Source organism: Chrysochloris asiatica, unplaced genomic scaffold (assembly GCF_000296735.1).
Source record: "Chrysochloris asiatica unplaced genomic scaffold, ChrAsi1.0 scaffold00106, whole genome shotgun sequence".
Lineage (NCBI taxonomy): Eukaryota > Metazoa > Chordata > Mammalia > Afrosoricida > Chrysochloridae > Chrysochloris > Chrysochloris asiatica.
The window spans coordinates 3,263,133-3,286,450 of NW_006408624.1; the positions used below are offsets into that span (position 1 = coordinate 3,263,133).

At 51.5% G+C, this 23,318-nt stretch overlaps 1 protein-coding gene across 1 annotated transcript; it reads right to left on the reverse strand.

Annotated features, from left to right (window-relative positions):
• Positions 1-15: 15 nt before the first annotated feature.
• Positions 16-2,898, reverse strand: COL8A2 (collagen, type VIII, alpha 2). The gene is made up of 2 exons (XM_006867534.1): positions 2,694-2,898; positions 16-1,974 (listed from the first exon to the last, which is right to left on the reverse strand). The coding sequence occupies exons 1-2, from the start codon at positions 2,896-2,898 to the stop codon at positions 56-58; spliced, it is 2,124 nt and encodes a 707-aa protein (XP_006867596.1). The 3' UTR covers positions 16-55.
• Between the last annotated feature and the right edge of the window lie 20,420 nt (positions 2,899-23,318).

The window sequence follows — 23,318 nt, forward strand, 5'->3', positions numbered from 1 at the left end:
TTAACAAGTCTCTACCACTAAAGAGGCCGCCAGAGCCGTAGGGCCCCTTCGAGGGCTATGTGGGGCAGAGCAAGAATCCTGAAAAGGAGGAGTGGATGTACTCCGTGGAGTAGAGGCCATTGGCCTGGTCCGAGGGCATCTGCACCCAGACCTGGTCGTTGGGCCTTAGCTGAAGCACTGCCCCACCAGATGCCTGGTCCAAGTAGCCCTTCTTGTACTCATCGTAGGTATAGGTGGCTGGCACATTGTTCTTGTACAGGGCCACCCACACACTGGTGCCCTTGACGTGCACATGGTAAGCAAAGTAGTAGACACCGCCCACGGGACAGGTGAAGATGCCAGTGGCTGGGTTGTAGCCACTGTGGCCGTTGTAGAGAGTCCGGTCAAACTTCACAGGCATGCCAGAGGCGGGAAAGGGTGAGGTGAGCACAGCGGTGAAGGCGGGCGTGGTGTGGGCTGATAGCTCACCTAGTCCAAACTGTGGTTTGCCCCCCTTGCCCAGCACAGCGCCCTCCACGCCACCGTTAGGCAGGTGCAGGCCTGCAATGCCAGTCTCATCAAAGGCCCCAGGGGCGCCAGGAGGGCCTGGAGGTCCTGGGGGCCCCGGAGGACCTGTGAGTCCAGGAGAGCCGGGGACCCCAGGGGGCCCTGTTGGCCCTGCCATGCCAGGTTCCCCCACCTTCCCTTCTCCAGGGGTACCTGGCACACCTGGTTCACCCTTAAGGCCTGGCAGACCCTGGGGTCCAATAGGACCAGTAGGACCCTGGAGTCCTGGGATTCCTGAGGGCCCTCTCAAGCCAGGCTGCCCAGGGAGTCCCAAGTCACCCTTCTGCCCTAGGGCTCCTGCCACCCCTGGTCCCCCAGGGTGGCCAGTGAAACCAGGTTCACCTTTGGGCCCAGTTGGTCCAGGGGGCCCATGGGGCCCAGGAAGCCCCCTCTCCCCTGGGAGCCCAGGTTTACCAGCCAAGCCATTGGGCCCTTGGTCACCCCGAATGCCAGGCACTCCTGGGGGCCCTGCAGACCCTGCCTCCCCCTTAGGTCCTAGGGGCCCACGTCTGCCAGGGAGCCCTGCAGATCCAGGAAGTCCAGGGGAGCCCCCAAGTCCCTGTGGGCCCTGCTGCCCAGGCTCCCCATCCTGGCCTGGCTCACCCCTGTCCCCCAGAAGCCCTGGAACTCCAGTTGGGCCCCTGTCTCCCTTGGGGCCTGGCAGCCCTGGCATCCCATAGCCAGTAGGGCCTATCAGGCCAGGGGGGCCCCGGGCCCCTGGCTCCCCTTTGGCCCCTACAGGACCCTGTAACCCTGGTACCCCTGCTGCCCCTGGTACTCCTACACCATCCACCCCAGGGGATCCTTTTGAACCCACAGCCCCAGGCTCCCCTCTTGGGCCCGGCACCCCAGGAGGCCCAGACTCACCCTTGTCTCCAGGGACCCCAGGAAGCCCATCTACACCTGGTTTTCCCAGGCCAGCCGGGCCAGGGAGGCCAGGAGGCCCGGGGACACCCCCCTGCCCTGGGGGTCCAGGCAACCCTGGCTGGCCCACTCCATTATCCCCCTTGAGGCCTCGGTTGCCAGGGGGCCCTAGCTCTCCCTGGGGCCCTGGTTCCCCTCGGAATCCTGGAGGCCCAGGAACCCCCTGGGGGCCTGGTTTTCCAGGAACAGCAATACCTGAGGGGCCAGGGAGGCCTGGGGGTCCCGGAGGTCCCCTGAAGCCCTGGTCCCCTCGTATGCCTGGTTCCCCCCGAAGCCCTGGCTGTCCTGGTGGCCCAACTTTGCCTGGGAGCCCTGGGGGACCAGCTTTGCCCATCCTGGAGAAGCCTGGGGGGCCGGCGGGGCCAGGCTGTCCATGTAGCCCTGGCTTTCCAGTGCCTGGTTTTCCTGGGAATCCAGGAGGGCCTGGGGGCCCCCGAGGGCCAGGCTTCCCAGGAGGGCCAGGCTCTCCTTTCAGGTCCATCGGCAGCAGTGGTAGAGGCATTTCTGAGGGAGAAAGAGAGATGACAGTCACAGACCTGGGAATTAGGGCCAGCCACCCTATCTACGCCGTCCCCCATACCAGTCTGGAGTACACTGGGGAGGAGGCAAGGCTCTGTTATCCGTTCATGAAGTTCACTCTCAATCTCCCTCTCACTGTACACCCATCCTTCATGAGCGTTTGGGGGTGACCCAGTGGACATAGTGGGGTCTGCAGAGTGTCTTCAGCCAATCTCCCAGTATGCAAACTCCTGGGCATGGCGGCCTGGGAGTAGAATGGCCACCAGGGGGCACTAGCAGGCTACCTTAGAGCCATGGGAGCAGAGCCTGTTCCCACCTGCCCATATATCTTCCACCAGTGGCGCTGTGGGTTAATGTGCTAGACTGCAAAGTCGGTTTAAACCACAAGGTCGGTGGTTTAAGCTCACCAGCTGCTCCTCAGAAACCCTAGGTAGGGTCGCTATGGGTCAGAACAAACTCGACAGAACTTAACAACCACCACCACCCCCATTTGAAGACCACCTCTGCCTGCAGACGCACACCACTTCCAGACACTCCAAGGATACTCCTAGACCAGGAGCATAGGAAAGAAGAGTGGGGGTGAGAAGATCTTTGGTGGAGACTGATGGAGTAACCTGAAGGTTAGGGAGCCTGGGAGTTGTCCCTGGTAAAGGTGGAGGAGGCTGGGAGTTCAGGGTCAGGAGGTGGGGTGGAGAAGCACTCACCCAGATACTGGCCTTTTCCCTCACGGAAGGGTGGTCCCATAGGTCCTTTGTGCATGGGTTGTACGTACTTCACAGGGGCATAGCCAGCTGCCCCGCCAGCCCCACCACAAGTGGTCACCTGCGGCCCACTCCCCAGTGCCAGCAGCAGCAGTAGAGGCAGAGGCAGTGGTGGCCAAGGAAACAGAGATGTCAGAGCCCCCCACATGGTATCAGCTGGTGTGCTGCAGGGAGGAACAGAGGGGCCATCATGTCTGTGTGTAACCGAGAATTGAGAGTATTCACAAGCCTCCCCAATGTCACAGGCTCTGCAGAAGCTATCCTGAGCTTCCCACAAACCTCTCTTTATCCGCTCCGCACCTTCCTGGGCCCAGCCCACCTGGGCAGCTTCCTCCTCTGGGTCTTCCTCAACCCAATTACCCTCTGCATCCACCCCTGCTACCAAGCCTTGAAGATAACACTCCTGATAAATTGCTGGGCTCTCTCTAAGCCCTCTAGAGATATAAACTCATTCAGTCCTCAACACTTTTCCAAGTATTATTACTGCATCTCATTTTCTAGGTGATAAAACTAAAGCAGAAGTCACTAAGAAGTAAAACTAGGATTTGACTTAGGTCTGTCTGTCTCCACATGATGTTAATGCCCTTGCAGGGTTCATGAGTATCAAGTCCCTGGTGCTTAGCACGGCATTCAAGGCCTTTTTTCATCTTATTTGTGTCTGCGCCTATTGCCATTACTCTGACGACCCCCTTCTCTGTCTCTTCACATGCACACCTTTGCCCCAATAACAAGAACTCTGTACAGCTCTCAGACAACAGGCAGCCTCACGCTTCTGGGCCTTCACAACTGCTGTTTCTCTGCACTGTTCTTCCTCAGGCCTCCACATTCCAACCGGCAAACTCCTCCCTCCTCACCTTTTGTGTTGGTCCTCTGGTGTTGCTATGACAGAAATACCACAAGTGGATGGCTTCAACAAATACATTATCCTCTCACAGTTGAGGGGGCAGAAGACCAAATTATAGGGAAAGGTTTTCTCTGTTGGGTTTGGGAAAGGAACCTTGTCTCCTTTCAACATGTGTGGGCCCACTGTCTCTTGGAGCTCTCCATGTGTCTTGGAATCAGTCTTCCCCTGGGCCTAAAAGGTTCTCCGCACAAGGATCCATGGTCCAAAGGACGTTCTCCATTCCCAGCCCTCCTTCTGGATAGTAGGGAAGCCCCTTGCATGTCTCTTGTCAAAGGAGATGTAGGCTCCACCCCAAGGAAACTCCCCTTACATTGGAACAGGGTGATGACCTGGTAAGGTGTTTTATACCACCTAAGTCTTGGGGTGGCACTGTGGGTTAAGGCACTGGACTGCAAAGTCAGTTTGAACTGCTAGGTCAGTGGTTCAAGCTCACCAGTTGCTCCTCAGAAACACTGTCTCATTAATATAACAAATATAACTAAGTCCTCATTAACATAAACTCATTCTGTCTCATTAACACACTGTTTTAAATACCATTGAGTGGGTTCTGACTCTTAGGACTCTGTATAAAGTTTCTGAGGAGCCACTTGTGGGTTTGAACCTCAACACTGTAGTTAATAGTCCAGTCTTTATCTTACAGCACCACACCAGACCCCCATGTAGCTGTTATTACGCACCATTGAGTCAGTTCTGACTTATCATGACCTAGGTTTCCAAGGAGTGACTAGTGAGTTTGAACCGCTGATCACAGCACCACACTGGTGGTTATGTACCGTGGAGTCCATGCTGACTCTTAGCGACCCTGTACAGGGTTTCCGAGGCTATAAATCTTTATGGGAGCAGAAAGCCTCATCTTTCTCCCATGGAACAGCTGGTAGTTTCGAATTGCTGACCTTGCGGTTAGCAGCCCGATTCGTAATCACTACACTACCAAAGCTCCTTCATTACAAACACCACATTACAAGTCCCCAGTCCCACCCACCCACCCCCCAGAGGTCAGGATTTATGACACATCACAAAATGGAGAACCACCACACAATACTGGGAATCATGGCCTAGCCAAGTTGATACAAGTCCCCAGGAAGCTGTCACTGTTTCCTCTTAGAAGACTTCCCACAGCTGGCACCTCACTCTTGTACCGCAGACCTATTCCTGTTACTGCATTTGACTTAGCAGGGAACTAAGGCCCGGGTGGGCAAAGCATGGGCTTTGGATTCTGACAGCCACCCTGAGTCCTCCGCTCACCAGCTAAGCAAGCTTGGGCAGGGGTGGCCACTCTGTCACTTCAATTGCCTTTTGTGTTAAACTGGGATAACGTGTCCACACACAAACATACACACAAATGTTCACAACAGCATTATTTGCAACAGTCTAACAATGGGAGCAACTCAGATGTCCATCAATCAATGAATGGCTAAATGTGGTATATCCACATGATGGAAAATTATTCAGCAACAAAAATAAATGAATTTCTGAAACATGCTACAATACTATGGATGAATGTTGAACAGTTATGATACATGAAAGCCAATAAAAACAAACACATATTTTATGATTTCACTTATGAAATGTCCAGACTAGGCAAAGCTTCAGAGCTAGAAAACAGAGGAGTGGCTACTAGGGGTAAGGGAAGGGGAGATAGTAATGAGTCCAGGGTATTTTTCAGAGTGATGTAAACAGTTGATTGTGATGCATTGATTGTACAATTGTGTGAATACATCAAAAAACCTTGAATTGTACAACTTAAATGGGTCATTTGTATAGAATGTGAATGATACCGTAATATTGCTGTTATGTCCTTGTAAAAAAGAAAAAAAAAAGGTACAACCAATTGTCTTTTCCTGTCTGGAGCAAATCTGAGAGAAGAAAACAAAAGACTCAAGTAAACAATTAGTCCAAAGGACTAAGGGTTCACATAAACCACAGCCTCCACCAGAAGAACTAGATGGTGCCCTGCTACTGCTAGCGACCAATCTGATTGGTATCACAACAGAAGTTCCCAGACAAGTGATGGAAAAATGGTGAACAACATTCAAATCCATAAAAGTGACCAGACTTGCTGGTCTGATGGACACTAGTGGAACCATGGTGGTCTGTGTATGGCCCTTAATAACCTTCAGCTTAGAACAGAACCCACTTCCGAAGACCACCTTACAGCCAAACAATAGGCAGGCCTATAAATGGACAATAACAGGACAACTGACCATATAAGACCAAAAGGGTAGTACTTGCCCCAAAGCAAAATGTAGACGGCAGGGAGGGGTAGGAAAGCTGGACAAATGGAAATGGGGAACCCAGGACAGAGGTGGACAGAGTGCTGATACACTGAGGGGATCGCAGCCAATGTCAGGACACCATCCACGTACTAATAGCTGAATGGGAAACTAAGCCGCTTTGTAAATTCTCACTGTCCCTGCATAGGGTTTCTGAGGATCTGCTGGTGAGTTTGAACCGCTGCGGTTCAAACCAACCTCGCAGTGTAGTGCTTACCCTACAAACAACACCAGGACGCCAAACTTTTACCTAAGCCACAATATAAAAAAACATTTTTTTAAAGGGGTGAGGAGAAACAACAGTACCTGCTTCTCAGAGCTGCTCTGATGATTAACGAAACCTGCCTGCTTTGGGGAGGATAGGCAACCATTATCATCTGAGTGAGAAACTATGTGGCTTGTCTCACTCCCAAGGAAATTCTCCTTTCCTCTGGCCCTTCTCTGGGTTCCTCTCAGCCCACCTAGGAACCTCTCACCTGTGCCTGGCAGCGGTTGGGGGTTTATTGTACACACCCAGGGACGTATGTGACAGCATCCGCTTCCGCTGGATGTTCCTTCAGGCTCAGTATTTATCATACAGGCTCCCCTAGAGCCCTGGGGAAGGCCATTGGACCCAGCTCCTTCACCAACCTGCTCTGTGTCCTTGAGCAGGTCACTCAACCTCCCTGAACCTCAGCAGAATAATAGCCCTGACCAGGCTGTGCTCAGGTCTTCCCAGGCCTCACTGCACTCACTCCTCTTAAAGATCCATTTCACACATTTAATTACTCTCCCCATTTTAAAGGTGTAGAAATGCCAGTTTAGACTAAGGAGCTTGCCCAGGTCACATGACTGGCAAGTGTCAGAGCTGAGGTCTCATAAGCAACCTGCCCTCCACACAAACCACCTGCCTTTGTAGGATATGATTGAAGCTGTCATTCAATGAGGCCACATTGTACAGGCCTGACTTACGAGGAAAAGGTCCCGTGTTACAGATGAGGAAACTGGGGTAAGGGGCCCCCGTCTAATAAGCCGCTCTGTAAGAACCTGTACCCAGGCAGTCTGACTCCTGAGCCCCTGCCCCGACCCACTACACTCTCTACCCTCTCTTGAGCAGGGCAGGTGCTCAAATAGCAACTTTTCCCTTCTAGAGTCTTCTAGAGAAAGGCTACTCCTGCTGGTCACCTAACCTGGGAGAGCTAGATCTGTGGGAGTCTCCCTTTCCCTCCCAGTCACCCCACAGGTTTGACTGGAGAAGGCCCTCTGCACTGAGTTGGAGGGAGACTGACATGTATTGGGTGGGGGAAAGCAGGGTTGGAAGTGAGCACAAGACAGCAAGAAGGGTGTGCTAAAGCCGGTTGAAAGACTGCAAAAGGAAATAAACACCCCTGGAGTTTGTACAACGTGGTAGCCCAGGTGGGATGGACCCCTCCACAACCATCAGAGCCATGGTGTCTGGGACCTCTCAGCCCCAGTGCCTACCTGCCTCACTCAGCAGCCCCTCTCTCCCACCTGCTTCTTCACCTCAGTAAGTCACTGTTACTCTTAGGCATCTGGGAAGCCTCACCTGGGCTCCCAGTGCCTGTGGTCACAGTTCTTATTTCTCCCTGTAGATCGCCTATTGGCTCGCCACCACTCTAAGCCCAGCTCAGGGCCTGGCTGGTGTCCCACAACGCTCCAGAAATGTTGGATGAACTCGACTCACCATCAAATTCAACAACCAACCGATCATGTGTCCTTTCCTCAGGCTTTGCATAGTTTTGGGTGTGATCCACTCAGGGGACCCTTCCCAGTCCTAAAGGGGTTGATCTTATCCCCTAAGAAGGAGCAACTCTAGGATAAGATGGTACACTGAAAATTGATGAATATTTTTGCTCCCTGATCAGCTTTTAGGCCAAGCAGGGCGGTCAGGGCCCAGGAGGAGGGCCCAAAGCCTGAACCTGGCTCTGCCCACAACTGTCTGTGAGACCTTTGGCAAGCCATCATCCTCTCTGGTGACCTCTTGGAAATTGAAGGCAGGAGCCAGACAGGAGGAGGAGACAGGGCTGGCAGGGCTGGGAGCCCGAGGTAGGACACATACAGGAGACGCTGATTCAAGGGATTGAGCCGTGGCGGCAGCGGGGTAGACGCCGTGTTTGGACAGCTGCAAGTCCTTAACGGAGATTTTTCCCCCTTTTCAACAAATCCCCGTAAAACAGCATTTCATCCAAGTCAGCGTTTCTGTGGCAGCCTGGGCCTCCTCCCGGGGAGGCTGAGGAAGCTGGCCCATTGTGGGTAGTATTCAGGGCCTTTCAGACCAGACATGGTGGAGCGAGGAGGACAGAGTGGGAAACTCACTCACACTGTCTCAAGAAGCCTGTCCCAGGGATGATGAGGGGGCACTGGCGAGCCTCAGAACTTAACTCCCTGCCCTCTTCCCTTCCCATTTCACAGATGACCTAACAGAGGTCCAGATAAAAAGGTTACACATTGAGCTGCTAACCAGAGGTTGGTGGTTCAAACCCACCAGCTGCTGTCTGTTCCCATAAAGATTTACAGTCTTGGAAACCCTATATAGGGTCTGTAATTTGGAATCAACTCAACAGTAGTGGGTTTTGCTTTTTTCTTGTAGGGAGGGCTTGCAACTTAGGCAAGCAGACCCAGTGGCTGCCATCTGGTGGGTAACGAACACAGTCTTATGCAGTCTTCTGCCCTCCAATCCTCCCCGCCACCCCCACCTCCCCAGACGAAGTGAGGGCTGCAGCTGAGGGAGCAGTGGGGGGCACTCAGGCAGCCCCAGGGCCTGGCCAAACCACAGGTATGCTATGAGACGCTTCCTGTTGTGGAGACATTTCTATGGGATCCGGCTGCCCCACTTGCTGGCTGGTACCTCCTGTCTCTGTACTCACTAGTCTCCATCTCGGCTCTCTTTCCCATCCTGGCTCTGTCACCTCCACAGGTGAGCAGCATTTCTTTCTCAGGCTTTCCCCATCAGGGGTCTAGCGACCCCTGGACTCAAATCCCAGCACAACTACTTACTAGCTGCCTGATTTGGGGCAAAGTGACTTAACCTGAGTCTCACAGATGACTTGAGCCACCAGCCCCTCCAGCTGTGCTGTTCCATCCTACATCCTTGATGATTAGGAAGTCCTCCCTTCAGTCTAACTATAACGTAAAGCAGTATCTGTCCTTCCATGCTTTGCAAACCTCAGATGACTTGCTGCCAAAGGCCAGGATAGTGTGTGATTGACTCCTAAAGTCAGTTTGCTGGTCTTCTAGGTCATTTTCTGAGTGCTCCTGAGATGAAACTGGCATGAGGTGGGGGCCACACAGCCCACTGATGACTAAGATTCAACCTCTCCCAGCTCACCCCTGTTCTACACTGCCTACCAGTATACCCACTGCCCAGCTGGGCAGTTTCAGACTTCACTAAGTCCCTAGCACCCCATTCTTCCATCTCTCTCCCAGTTTGTAGAAATTGAGTCTCCGAGAAAGGGGTTCTGTTTCAAGATCCAGATCTCTCACTTGACATTTCTTCCTCAGGAGCTGTGGGATGCCCATGTCCACATAGCCTCCCCAGATACCACTTCCCAGATACCTCATCTCTCTTCAACACTTCTCAGCCAAGCTGAGAAAGAACTAGCCCTCACCCCCTACTCACCCCTCATTTCCCAGGGGGCTCCTTCCCCCCAGGATTGAATCTGTGCCCTGCTCCTGGTCCTCCTCTGAAAGTTCGCCCTTCGATCCTCTGCCCATTCTGCAGACCCAGGCTTGCCCCAGGCAGCTGGATCAGGCCTCACTTCCTCTCTGGGCATGGTCCTCCTTTAGCTCACAGCGATCTCTGGCTCCCAGGCCCGAGCCCCTCACCAAGACTCCCACATCTCTCTTCAGCTACAGCATCTCCCCAGAGCCCCAGACTCTTGTGTTCAATGATTGAGCATTTTTGCCTGGCTTACTCTAGATACCTCCACCCAAAGAGTGGTCTCATTACCTTCTCCCCATTACATGCCTGTCACCCACTGCCAGATATCCAGGCCAGGAGCTCGATATCACCACTAATGTATCCTTCCTTCCTTACAGAGCAGTAAGAAATCTCTGTAACCTATACCATGCTAGAAGCAGCCCTAGTGACACAAGGTTATGCACCAAAAGGTTGGCGGTTCAAACCCAGTGACTAGGAAGAACCACCTGGTGATCTGCTCCGATAAAGATCGCAGTCTTGGACACCCTATGGGGCAGTTCTACTCTGCTTTATAGAGTCACTAGGAATTGAAATGGACTCAACAGCACACTAACAGCAACTTATCAAAAAATGCAGGCCCCTATTCACTCTCTCTCCTGGGTACCCTTATTCAGTAATCAACCTGCACAACCTATGTGGTAGCCTTCAAACCCCCAAACCAATCTTGTGGAATCAGTTTACTGTCTCACTTGAAGTCCTGGTGTGGTGCCGTAGAACATGTACTAGGCACAAGGTCGGTGGTTCAAACCCACCAGCTGCTCCTTGGAAACACTATTCAGGGTCACTATGAGTAAAACTTACTCAACAACACTTAACAACAATGCTCTTCCTTTCCTTCCCCACAGACTCTGTCCTAATATAGACCTGGTTCTCCCTCAGCCCGCAGCCCAATGCCAGGCACATCCCAGCCACACAGAAATGCACGTAACTTTTTAAACTGCCAAATCCTCCCTCGGACTATCCTAACAGTTTAAAGTCTTTCAGTCCCCAGCTTCTCTGTTTCCTTCAATACATAATATTGTCGTAGTCTAGTGTCATCAAGTCCGTACCGACTCAACGACCCTGTAGAGGGTTTCCGAAGGGTGGCTGGTGAGTGTGTACTGCTGATCTTGTGGTTAGCAGTTCAGTGCTTATCCTATAGCACCACACCAGAACTCCATATATCATACATTCCAAGTAAAAAACCCACTGGCCATCTAGTTAATTCAACTCATGGTAACCCCAAGTGTGTCAGAGTAGAAGTGTGCTTCACGGAGCTTTCAGTGACTGGTTTTCTTGTAGATCACAAGGCCTCTAGGTAGACTTAAGTCACTAACTTCTCAGTTAGTAGCTAAGTGCTTAGACATCTACATCACTTAATCCTGAGTATGTATCACACTCTTCTAGAGGGCTTGCTAAAATGCAGGTTCCTGGGCCCTACGCCATAGATTCTGATTCAGGAGCCCTGGTGGTGCTGTAAGATATGCACTGGACTGCTAACCACAAGGTCAGCTGTTCAAACCCACAAGTTACTCCTTAGGAGAAAGATGAGGCTGTCTTGTCTACAGTCTCAGATACCCATAGAGCAATTGTAGTCTGTCCTCTAGGGTCACTATGGGTCACAATCGACTTGATGGCAGTGGCTTTGGGTGTGAGGGAGGCCCAATCATTTGTATCCCTACCAAGCACCCAGGTGCTGTTTAACTGACAGGACCCCACTGGAAGTACCACAGCTCTGGATGACTGACTTCTGCCCAAGGCTCTCCCTTGCTCTCAAGTCTCCTAGACCTCCCTAGTACTAACAGGATAAATTTCAAATGATTCATTCTGGAATTCACATGGCTTCCTGGGAGAGGCAGTATACTTTACACTCAGTAGGCTGCAGACTGGTTAGAAGGGAAGAGGTAAAGAGGGTCGAGAGACTGAGGAAAGTCTAGCAAATCTGAGGCTACAATCAACAGAGCAAAGAGGAGTGTGTAAAAGGAGGGTCACGTGGGTGGGTGCAACACACCTGCCTGTGCCCCTTCCCCATATCTCTGCATCACTGAATCCAGAGCCTCACCTACCTCTGTCTCTCTCCTCTTAGCTCGGAGCCCCCATCCCATCTGCCCATCTCTGTGCCCCTGCTTGTCTTTGTCTATCCCTGTCCTAACTGAACTCTGGTCTCTAGACATCTCTAGTTGTTGGTCACTTGGTGGGGCTCCCCAGAAAGCTAGCACTGTCATCCACATCCGCTTCTGCTAATGTATCTGACCTGCCTAGATGAGCCGAGCCCTGAGTAGTCACAAGTCTCGACGGAGATGTGACGGTCCAGTCCCCATAAGCCACCTATCTAGCTGGATCACTAGGAAACTCTGAACACCTGCCTTATTTATTTATTATTAGTAGTTTTAAAACATTTTATTTGTTGTTGTTGTTGAGAATATACACAGCATAACATACACTAATTTGACTATTTCTACATGTTCAGTTCAGTGACCTTGATTACATTCTTCAAACTGCAACCTTTCCCACCTTCCTTTTCCAAATTTGAGCCAGCCAGCTTAAATCTGCAGACATAAGAAGTGCTCTAAAGCCAAAGAACTGCCTGGAATCTGGGAATTGGGGGATAGAAGGAAGTGGCCAGGTTGGGCAGGGCTGTCTGGGGGCTCCCTCATCACCCAGGTTGTTGACGGGACAGGAGTTCTGCCCCCTGCCTACCTTGTCTGCCAGGTCTACCTGTTCCACCCCAGGATTCTAACATCTTTTGCTCTTGCAGACAAGGAGTCCAGAACAAGGGGACCTCATTTTAGAAGACAGCACTTGAAGGAGGCTTGAAGGCAGGCTAAAATTCAGCCAGCCCATAGCTGTAGGTAGGTAATGGTGGATCATCATTCACAGCTGAGAGCAGAGTGAACGTCTGGGCAGAGATGACTAGGGGCTTTCAGGAAGGGGAACTCTAGAAGCAGTGAACCTGGAAGTCTGGAACTTGGGGAGATATGTAAACTGAAGATAAAAATATGGGTTCATTTACTGTAATTGCTATCAATAAATTGTACATCTATAAAACGTTAAATTGGTAAAAGTTGGGGAACAACGACAACGAAGTAAGAGCAGCTGCTGAGACTGCTTCTTGTTATGTGCCGTGGAGTCGGTTCCGACTCATAGACACCCTCTATGGGGTTAGCGAGGCTGTAAATCTTTGCAGCCCGATTCGTAACCACTACGCTACCAGAGCGCCTTACGTACATACAAGCAAACACCTCATGGATTTGGTTCCTTGGGTTGGAGGTGTAGGGTCATGGTTTCATGGGATATCTCAGTTAATTAACCTAATTATGGGCTTAGTGTTTCTGTTTTACCACTTAGTTCACTGTGTAGTGCCTGGGGTCTTAAAGGCTTGTAAGCAGCCATCCAAGGCACAATGATTGGTCTTTATTCTCTTGGAGTGAAGATGAAGGAGAGTCAGGAATACAGATTATGTGACTAATTGCTTCCACAAACCACTGCCTCAGCCATGAGACCACAAGAACTAGATGGTGCCTGACTACCATTAATGAACATTTTGATTGAAAATTCCATAAGAGAATCCTGATCAGAAGAGGGGAAAAGCAGGAAAGAAATTCAAGTTCTTACGGACTCTAGACTTTCTAGAACCATGGAGGATGAATGAACCCCTGAAATATAATGCCTTAAAATAATCTTTAAACCTTAAACCAAAATATCCCTGAAGTCTTCCTAAAACCAAGCAAGAGTTTAACATGGCTTCTTTTAAGAACTACCTATGAAGAATCAAGTTGACAACAACAACTTGAAAGATAAACTATGAATCTTAGGGGCAGTAAGATCATGTTAATGAAGGAGGGAACAACTCAGAAAAGGAGGGTAAGAAAGGTGACGCAACTCAGAGAATGGAATTAGTGTCACTAAACTGTACACGTAGCAACTGTCAAACTGATGTGTTCTGTGGTGTATATTTTCAGCAACAACAAAATAAATAAAATTTAGGGAAAAAAATACAAGATGTTACAGCCTAGGTTAGGGCTACAGACTCACCTTTAGAGGAAACATCATAATTTGGGGAAGGGGAGGAGCCCACTGAACCTCTATGCTCTACCCCCACCCAGCACCTTAGCATCTAAATACCTGCAAACTTCTATTTTCTTGAACCCACCTTTTTGCTACATGATCCCCTCTGCCTGCATCCCCCTCTCTGACTTTTTTTTCCATGCATACATAAAGCACTAAGTAAATCCGTACTCCACAGGGTTTGCAATGTCTGAGTTTTCAGAAGGAGATTGCCAGAACTTTCTTCCATGGTACTTCTGGGTAGACTTAAACCATCTACCTTTCAATTACAGAGTTCTGGTAGCATAATGGTTACAAGTTGGGCTGCTAACCTCAAGGTCAGCAGTTTGAAACTGCCAGCTGCTCCGCGGGAGACAGATGAGGCTCTCTGCTCCCAAAAAGATTTACAGCCTCGGAAACCCTGTACAGGGTCGCTATGAATCAGATCCTAAGGTATGGCACATAACCACCATCACCTTTCAGTTAGCAGCTGAGTGCATTAACCATTTGTGACATCCAGAGACCCAAGTATACAGATTACTCTTCATGCAACACCCAGCTCAAATGCCTTCTCCTCCTTGGAGCTGTTGCCTCCCTCAGGTAGAACAGTTTCTCATCTTTGGCACCTAAAGCAGGACAGTACCTCTTGCCACACCCCCACCCTCTGACACCTTCAGGACTCCCCACCCTGAGCCCCTGAGTGCTTTGTCTCTGACAACCCCACTACCAAATCCAGCTAAACCTAGGGGCCGGGTAGGCCCTTCTCTGATTCTTCCTGAGTCCTTCCCAGCTCTGGACTTGGGGGGCCTTGTGCTGAACTCCCCTGGTCCACTGGCCTGTCCCCCAGTAACTGTAACTGAGACTAGACAAGGCACTACTCCTGGGGGAGGAGTGTCTCAGGGCAACAAAGTGTCAAGGATGGTAAGAGCAGCCAGGAGGGGCAGATGAACCCGAAGAGGCTCTCTGTGGGCAGAACCCAGGGCAACAATGTATCCACAGAATGGAAGCCAGGGAGCTGTGCTTCCTCACCATGGGATGCAGGTTTTGGCTGGTGCCTTTCCAAGCCTGCTGCCCAGCAAAGTTCTTGAGCTTCTGACCGGACATCTGAGGGCCCAGATCCTCCCCCTCCCTTGACCCAACCTCCCACAGACCTCAGGCTAGGCCAGGCGGGGCCTTCTCAACTGCCAGTCCCTGGACTTCTGGTTCAAATTTGCAGCCCTTTTCCGGAGCACCACTTGCCGCCCGCTACCTCCTCAGGCCTGCCAAGATTCGTGGGCCTTCACGGCTTCCCTGCATGGTGGCAGCAGTAGTGGCAGGAGGGGGCCTGGCAGGAGTGTGACCAGGCCACTGTACCAAGCTGGCCAAGCAAACATGGGCCATGCCAAGGAGCTGGGGCGAAATAATTCACAAATGAGAAAAAGCTGCTTCCCGGTTGGGCTGGGATTTTAAAGACCAAGCTGTAGAGTGCTGAAGTCACCTGCAACAGGAACTGCCCTCAAGATACCCTGGGCCTGGGGGAGGCTTCTGCTGAAGCAGGAGGGAGCAAGGTTAGGTAACAGCAAGCATAGGCTTCATCTAGCCTGAAAAATCAGAGAAACCCACCCCCCAAAATCTAGCTGACCTTTAAAGTCAGAGGGATCTGGGAATGTCCCAGGTGAGACAGGGCCTGAAGCTGCGAAAGAGAGCAGTGAGGAAGAGGCCTGGGATCCCTCAATATCCCGGCTTCTAACCAGGGGTCCCTGCTGGAACACAACCTGACCCCAGTGTCTCTCTTCTCACTCTCCTCCTACCCTCCAGAAGCCAGGGTATATGCTCAGCCCCCTCCATTCACACTGGGTGTCAGGCCTGGGTTGACAGACTTCCTTCTTGCTGAAGAGGCCCTCCACTGCATGGTATATGGACTGTGGGAAGCCACAGCAGGGACTATTGTCTCCACCTGAGTTTCCTCCAAAGGCTTCATGGAGAAAAGGACACTAGAGCTAGGTCCAAAAGGCTGAGTAGAGGAGCCTGAGAGGCAGACATGGTAAGAAGGAATTTTAGACAGTAGTCAGTGGCTTGGCAGATACAGGAAAGGGTCAGAAGGGGTATGGGGCTGAGTAGGGCAAGCAAGAGTTGAGCAGGCTGGGACAACATCATGAAGAACCTTGAGCTCCATGCCTGGATTTCTCTGGAAGGCAATGGGAGCTATGGAATGCTGTTGAGTGAGGATGTGATATGGGCAGAGCTTTGAATGGTCATTTCGGCCTCAACCAACCATGGTGCTTGGTTCTACTGCAAGCCTGAGTCCAGGACACATAATTGTACACAGAGGAACTGGAGCTGTAGTCCAGACCCAGACGTGACACCCAGGTAGGTGGGGAGGGGATGCCCAGCCAGCCCACCTGGCAGGGAGGCCTAACACTGTGTCACTGTCTCCCCCAGCTGCTTGCTGGCCTCTGCCTGCTCCCATGGAAACTCTGACATCCTGGCCCTGTCTCTCACTGCGCAGCCAGAGGCTGAGCCAGCAGCTCATCGGCTTCTCCCCAACTCAGCTGAGCCTGCTTCCATCCCTGCTGCTCTGAACACCATGACCCCAGGGCTGGGTCAGGAGGCTGCTTCTGACACCCGCCCCAACCTAACTGGCAGCTCCTCACTGTCCAGTTTTGCCAAGTTCTCTGGCCTCAACCCCTTTCCTCCACCATGTGATGGCTACTGAATTCCCCAAAGAGGAGTGTGGAGTTACTAAAGACATCTCCTTATCTGCCTACACCTAGAGCTGACAGGTCCTACTCTGGGTAAAGAAACTAAGGCTCAGGAAGGAAAAGTCACTGATGCTGAATGTGGGCTTTGAAGCATGAAGATGAATTCAACTGCATGATGCAGGAAGGGGTGATCACTCCAGGCCCAATGAAAAGCTTTATGCAAATGTATGGTGGTAGTGGTGTGCCATCTAGTCAGTTCCCACTCACAGCGACTCTATATAGGATTTCTGAGGCTGTAAATCTTTAAGGGAGCAAAGAGCCTCATTTTTCTCCCACAAAGCAGCTGGTAGATTCAAACTGCTGACCTTGTGGTTAGTAGTACAAGTCGTAACCTATGACCATGCTGCTAAGCAAAGGTATACAGGTATGAAAGCCCTGAACATATTTAGAGGATGTTGTTGTTGTTGTTGTTGTTAAGTGCCGTCGAGTCGGTTCCGACCCATAGCAACCCTGTACAGGGTTTCCGAGGCTGTAAATCTTTACGGGAGCAGAAAGCCTCATCTTTCTCCCACAGAACAACTGGTAGTTTCGAACTGCTGACCGTGACATTCACAGCCCGATTTGCAACCACTACGCTACCAGGGCTCCTTCTGGAAATAACTAAATCAGTTGTTGTTAAGTTCCATCAAGTCAGTTCCAACTCATAGCGACCCTGTATAACGTTTCCAAGGAGCAGCTGGTGGGTTTGAACTGCCAAGCTCGTGGCTCACAGTTCAGTGCTGATCCTACAGCGCCACACCAGGATGCACCTATCATATATGCCAAGGGAATGCAGTGGCTCTGTAGGATAATCACTGGACTGTGAACCACAAGGTTAGTAGTTTGAGTCCATCAGCTGCTCCGTGGGAGAAAGATGAGGCTTTCTGTTCCCACAAAGATCTACAGCTTCAGAAACACTATACAGGGTCAATATGAGACAGAATCAACTTGAAGACACTTAACAACAACTATATGCCAGGCACTGTTCTCAAATCTCATCTCGTTTATTGCTCACAACAACCCAATCCTATCATTCCTTCAGCTTCCCTTTTTATAGATGGGAAACCAAAGGACACACAAGTTAAGCAACTGGCCCAAGGTCACACCGTTCAGGAGAGGTAGAGCCTGATTTGAAACGACTAGGCTTTTTACTCTAGAACTTCTCCACTATACAGATGATTCGAGACAAAAAGTTCTATCTTAGTTCAAAGAAATGAATATCAGAAGCAGAAACTTTGCCTTGAGTCCAGAGACCCTCTTGGGCCGAGCCTAAAGCTAGCCCTCCACCCCCTGGCCCATCCTAGCCCTTAGTAATAATTGTCTCTAGATCTCAAGTACATTGTATGCACTAGACAAAACTCTAATGGTGGTGATGTGCCGTGGAGTCGGTTCCGACTTATAGTGACCCTGCATGGGGTTTCTGAGGAGCAGAAGCCTCATCTTTCTCCTGTGGAACGGCTGGTAGTTTCAAACTGCTGACCCTGAGGTTAGTGCCTGACTTGTAACCAAATTCTAGGCATTATTTTATCAAACTCTGTCATAATGGTGTAAGGTAGGAACTTCTATTCTACTTACTGAGAAGGAGCACTGAGGCTCAGAGAGGTGACATCGAGTAATCCAAGGTGACAGGGCTAGAAAATGAAGGGGGTCGGAGCTGAACCCAGGTCTGCCCAGCTCTGAGATTGTTGAACCCCTTACTATACTTGGCCTTCCTGGAGACATGAGCCCTGCCTGCTACTCCGTTCTCCCTCTTACCCCCCACAAGCACTGCCTCAACTCAGGTGGCATCAGGGACTGGCAAGGTTGATAACAGCGTGGACAGGTACTATAAAAGGCCCCAGGAGCCTACTCCAGTTGAGGGTCCTCGGTCCTACAAAATCGAAGCGGGGTTGGGTAGACGTGCCAGGGTGGTATTCTGTTCTAAGCCACCACCCTCAGCCACCTTCCCTAATCCCCTCCTTGATTGAGCTCCTCCCTTGGCGACATCTCCCCCTTACACAGAGCCTGCACCAGCTAAATCCCAGGCCAGATGTGAGTGGGACAGTTGACAGACTGTCCTTCTGCTTCGGAGGGCTGCAGGGCTCCCAAGGAGGCTGGCTAGGGTCCCAGGCTGGCTTCCCCATTTCAGCTTTCCAAACGGAGATGCTGATGACCAGGAGGTGAAACATCAGCTCCTAGATCAGCTCCTGCCAGAGATGGGGCACATGGCAGAAGTCCCCATTTTCTGAGCCCCTACCACATTCAGGCCCTGGGCTAAGAGTCTTGCTATAAAAATCATGCAGTGTTAAGAGAATCACTCTGGAGCCCAACTACATCCTTTCAGATCCCAACCCTCTTTCTTGGCCAGCACATTACACCTTGGCTGTGCCTCAGCTTCTTCGTCAATAAAGTGGGAATGATTCCTACCTCACAGGACATTTGTAAGGATTAAAGGAGTCAATTTCATTGACTTAGAGCAGTCATTAACAAAATAAAACACCCAAGCCCATTTCTATCACGTCTATTTTGACTCACGACAACATCGTATGTTGCAGACTACAACACCATAGGATTTTATTGGCTGTAATCTTTACAGAAGCAGATCACCAGACCTTTTTTCCGCAGCACTACTGAATGGATTCAAACCACCAACAGTCAAGTGCTGGCTATTTGTGCCCCCGTCTCCCCGAATAACCTTGTTTGGCATATAAGAACACTCAATAAATGTTAGTCATTTATGCAGTCCCGCTGCAGGATAATGCACTGAGCCAAAAGGTCGGTTTGAATCTCAAACCCACCAAAAACCCTATACAGGATTGCTATGAGTCTGAACTGACTCGATGGCACTTATCAACACAACAACATTATTACTGTAATTTTCATCACCATGGCTACCCTTAACAGTCTGGTAAGGTTAGTATTATCATCCCCATTCTACAGATGAAACAGAGGTTCAGGGACATGTCACTTGCCCAAGTTCACCAAGTTAGCCAGGAGTGGATGGTCCCAAAATTGGAGTATAGCTGAGTGAGTACAAAGATGCAAAGGACAGCCTCCCATCTCCCTGGAGCTCTGTGTGTGTGTGTGTGTGTGTGTGTGTGTGTGTGTGTATGTGTGTGTGGTGGTGGTGGTGGTTGAGGGGGGGATCCTCCATGCCTCCTAAGCCCCTGCTGGCCGACCTCCCCCTCTCCCCAGCCCCTGCTGCCTCTGCAGGAGGGGACTCTGCATTCCTGGCTAAGCAGCTAGATTTGCTGTGCTCCTGGAACTATGAAAAGAATGTTTGCCACGAGCTGAGCCTTGGTCAGAGCGCCTGTCAGAGGGAGCGTGGCCTAGAGGGCCCATGCAGAGCTGCTTGGCAGCCAGCAGCCACCACAGAGGGAGGGAAGGAAGCTAGACATCAAGGAGAACTTCCAAGCAGTGAGGGTCATGAATGCTGAATGAGGCTGGAAGTCCTTCAGGACAAGAGAAATAGCCCCTCCACCCACAATCCAGGCTGATTGCCTTTGAGGAGAGTCTGGTCAACATTACTGGTCCATCTTATGGATGGGTGATGGAGATTCCGAGGAGGACACACAATGCCAGTGGCAGAAACTGAGACTAGAGAGCAGGCTCTTCGGTCCGCTTAGAGACTAGAAAACACCAGTCCCATCCTCACTGGGTCCTCTCTGAGTCCAGTCTTCACATTCCTGCTATTCCCCAGGCTCCCTTACCCCCCAGAAACACACCCTGTGCTATGAACATGCCCTCCTTCCCCACCGAACCAGGAGCAGGTACCCCAGAGGAAGTGCCCCAGGAGGTCCGTGGGAAGAAGATAAGCTATGCCTTCGCACAGTCCTGAGAGTGACACTCAATTCAGCACTCAGCCATGTTGACACATGGGCCAACTGCTGGCCTCCACTTCCCCGTCTGTTAAATGGGCTCCCAATCCCTGCCTGGCAGCATGGATACAAGGACTGAGACGTGTGGACGTGGAACATGGCACACAGTAGGTGTCCGCTACATTCTTATTGATACCCTTTCCCATGGAAAGAGAGCCTGAATTCAGATCTGAAGTTCCCTCCACCGCAGGTCGCAGGTGGGCCCTGGCAGAGGGGACCACCTCTGAAAGGAAGGAGAGCCTAAGCTAAAGGACCTGGTCTCTAGCCTCAGTTTCTGCCATTGGCTCTGTGTGGCTTCAGGCAGGCCCTTCGCTGAGCCTCTACCACCCTGTCCATAAGATGGGCCAGTAAACTACCCCCATAAGACCCATACAAGGATCTCTCTAAAAGCTGGGAGTCTTAGCCCACCCAGGCTGAATGTGGGTTGTTGGTTTTGTTATGTGCTATGGAGTCGGTTCTGACTCATAGCGACCCTGTACAGGGTTTCTGAGGCTGTAAATCTTTATGGGAGCAGAAAGCATCATCTTTCTCCCGTGGAGCAGCTGGTAGTTTTGAACTGCTGACCTTGAGGTTCGCAGCCTGATTCATAACCACTGTGCACCCCCCAATTCAGAAATGTCCTGCTCAGTCTCCTTCCAGGATCCAACCAGAGCACTGGATCAGGAGTTCTGGGTGGGGACCCTCCACCTGGTTCATGTGTGTGGCCTGAGGCCACTCCTCCCCTTGTTGCAGCCAAAACCACCTCAGAAGCAAATGTAGCATTCCCCTACATTTGTATGGATGGAGAAACTGAGGCACAGAGAAGGAAGTCCCTTATCCAAAGTGACATGGACCCAGATCTGTTCACCTCCCAAGGCCAGGTCTTCCCTCACTGCATCTGCTGCCTCCACTCAAGGTCCACTGTTAACACCCACCCACCCTGGAAATGCTGACAGAACAGAGCGGGTCTGGAATTCCACAGAGGCACCTAGGACGCATGTGCAAACAGGACCTCACACTTACCTGGGCTTCTGTGCACGTGAGCTAACTACATCCAGGCCACCCAGGCACTAGTCCCATAGCCTTACTTAGGACCCAGCCTCACACCCCAGGTCCAAACCCATTTCTCCCTCACCTGCCTCTTCTGGGGACAAAACATGGTCATCCACTGCAAGACTCCTGGGCAGGCCCTCTCCTCATCCTCCCTCCCCTCAGCCAAGGCTCCATCCCATCCTCTCATTCCCATGGCAACCACCCCACTCCAGCCCCCATATGTTCTTTCAGCCTTCAAGAACCCCTTCTGTCCTTTCCCCAAAGAGCAACCAGACTGGCCCCAGACTGTACTCTACTCAGCTCACCTAAAGTCTCAGCATTCTTAGGCATCAGACAAGGCCCCTGGGAATCTGGCTCAGTGTTCTGTGTCTATGCCACTCCCCACCATTGACCTAGCAGGACCCTATTCTCACCATTCCCTGAGAGAACTCTGAAGCTTCCCACCTCTGCACCTCTGCACGTGCTGTTCCCTCTGTCTGGAATACCCACCCATTCCCCTCTTCCACCACCTGTACCTGTCAGACTCTTCTCCCCCCAGCCCTCTCCCCCCCCCCCCCATTAGCCTTGGAAGACCTTAGCAAAGTCACCTCTGCTGTGTGACTGATGATCCACACTTTGGCTTGCACTGTGCCTCCCTTTCCTGTACCCTGTGGGGGCTTACCAAGACCACAGCTGTGCCCCATATGAGAGACCACTGTGCCTCTTTGGTTGTTCCACCCCATCTCCAAATGCCTCAGGCAGGCCATGGGTGGGACCAGCTCATCTGAGACCCCATTTCCCTGACAGCAGGGAGGAACTTCAAGAGGTGGGGGGCCAGCAGGGCAGGGAAGCTGAGGATCTACCAACCTTTAGCCTGGCTCAGGCCCAGAGCAGGGAGACAGTGGTGGGCGGGTGGGGGGCTCAGGCTGACAACCCTGATTGGTATCTCTCCCCTCCCTCTCACTAGCAGACACTTCCATTTTTCCTTTCCCCTTCCTCTGAGCCAAAGAACAGAAACATTTCACTGCGGTGAACAAAGTGAAATCCGAGTGAGAGCCCCTGGTGAGTATGTCTGAGTGTGTGAGGGAAGGGGTGAATGCTGGCCAGGCAGCCTGGGGTCGGAGGAGTGTCAGAGTGTCTGTGTGCCCACCCCTCATCGTTTCAGCTTTATCACGGTGTTTCAGTAGAAGAGAGTGTCCACGTGTGTCTAATGGAGCTTTGCACTAGTGTGTAATTATGAGTGGGAATGAGTGGACCTGCTTGTGGTTGTGTGAATGAGTCCATGGTTCATCCTATTGCTTTAGGGGTGTGTGTGTCTGAGTGTCTGTTGGTGTCTACCAGTTCAGTGGGAAGTCTATGCCCTGAGGAGATCACTCTGACAAACCCAACTCCTCATGGTGCCTCTCCCAGACCTCCATCTCTCCTCTAGGCTCCCTGAGGCTTTCCATCTGCACAAGGCACTGAGGGTCAGGCCTTCCTTAGCTCAGTCTCCAGAAAGGGGTCCCAGGCTGCTTGACCCTCCAGCTACTGCAGCCCTATATCCCCACACCTTTCAAATGCCAACTGCAGCTTCTGGGAGGCCACCTCTGCCAAGAGCACTCAGAGGACGGGATGGACCCCTGCCACCAGACAAGGGTCACAGGTCTTCTTAGAGCAAGACGGACTGAAGGCTGAGTCTCGGAAGGACTTCAGGGGTTGCCAGGGTACCCTGAGGGAGATCACTGGCATCTCTGTGTTGGGAACCCCATATGGTCTCTCAGACACTAACAAACACACAGTGATGGACACACACATTGGCAGACACTTGTTCCCTCATACTCGTGCACACCCATGAGCACACACACAAGTACATGCTCATTTCCTGGCTTCTTTAACTAAACAGTGTTTCTCCACCCAGAAGGCTCCTGAGTTGGTGTGTCTCCAACCCCAAGGCAGAAACATTGGGAAGGTTGTTCTGGGGCCCTGGGACCCTCACCTCCTACAAGGCCCTATCAGGAGCTGAAGGGCAGTGCTGAGTCTGTCAGGAACATTCCTCAGAACCTCAGTTTCCAGTTTGAGGGAAGCCTGCAGGGACACC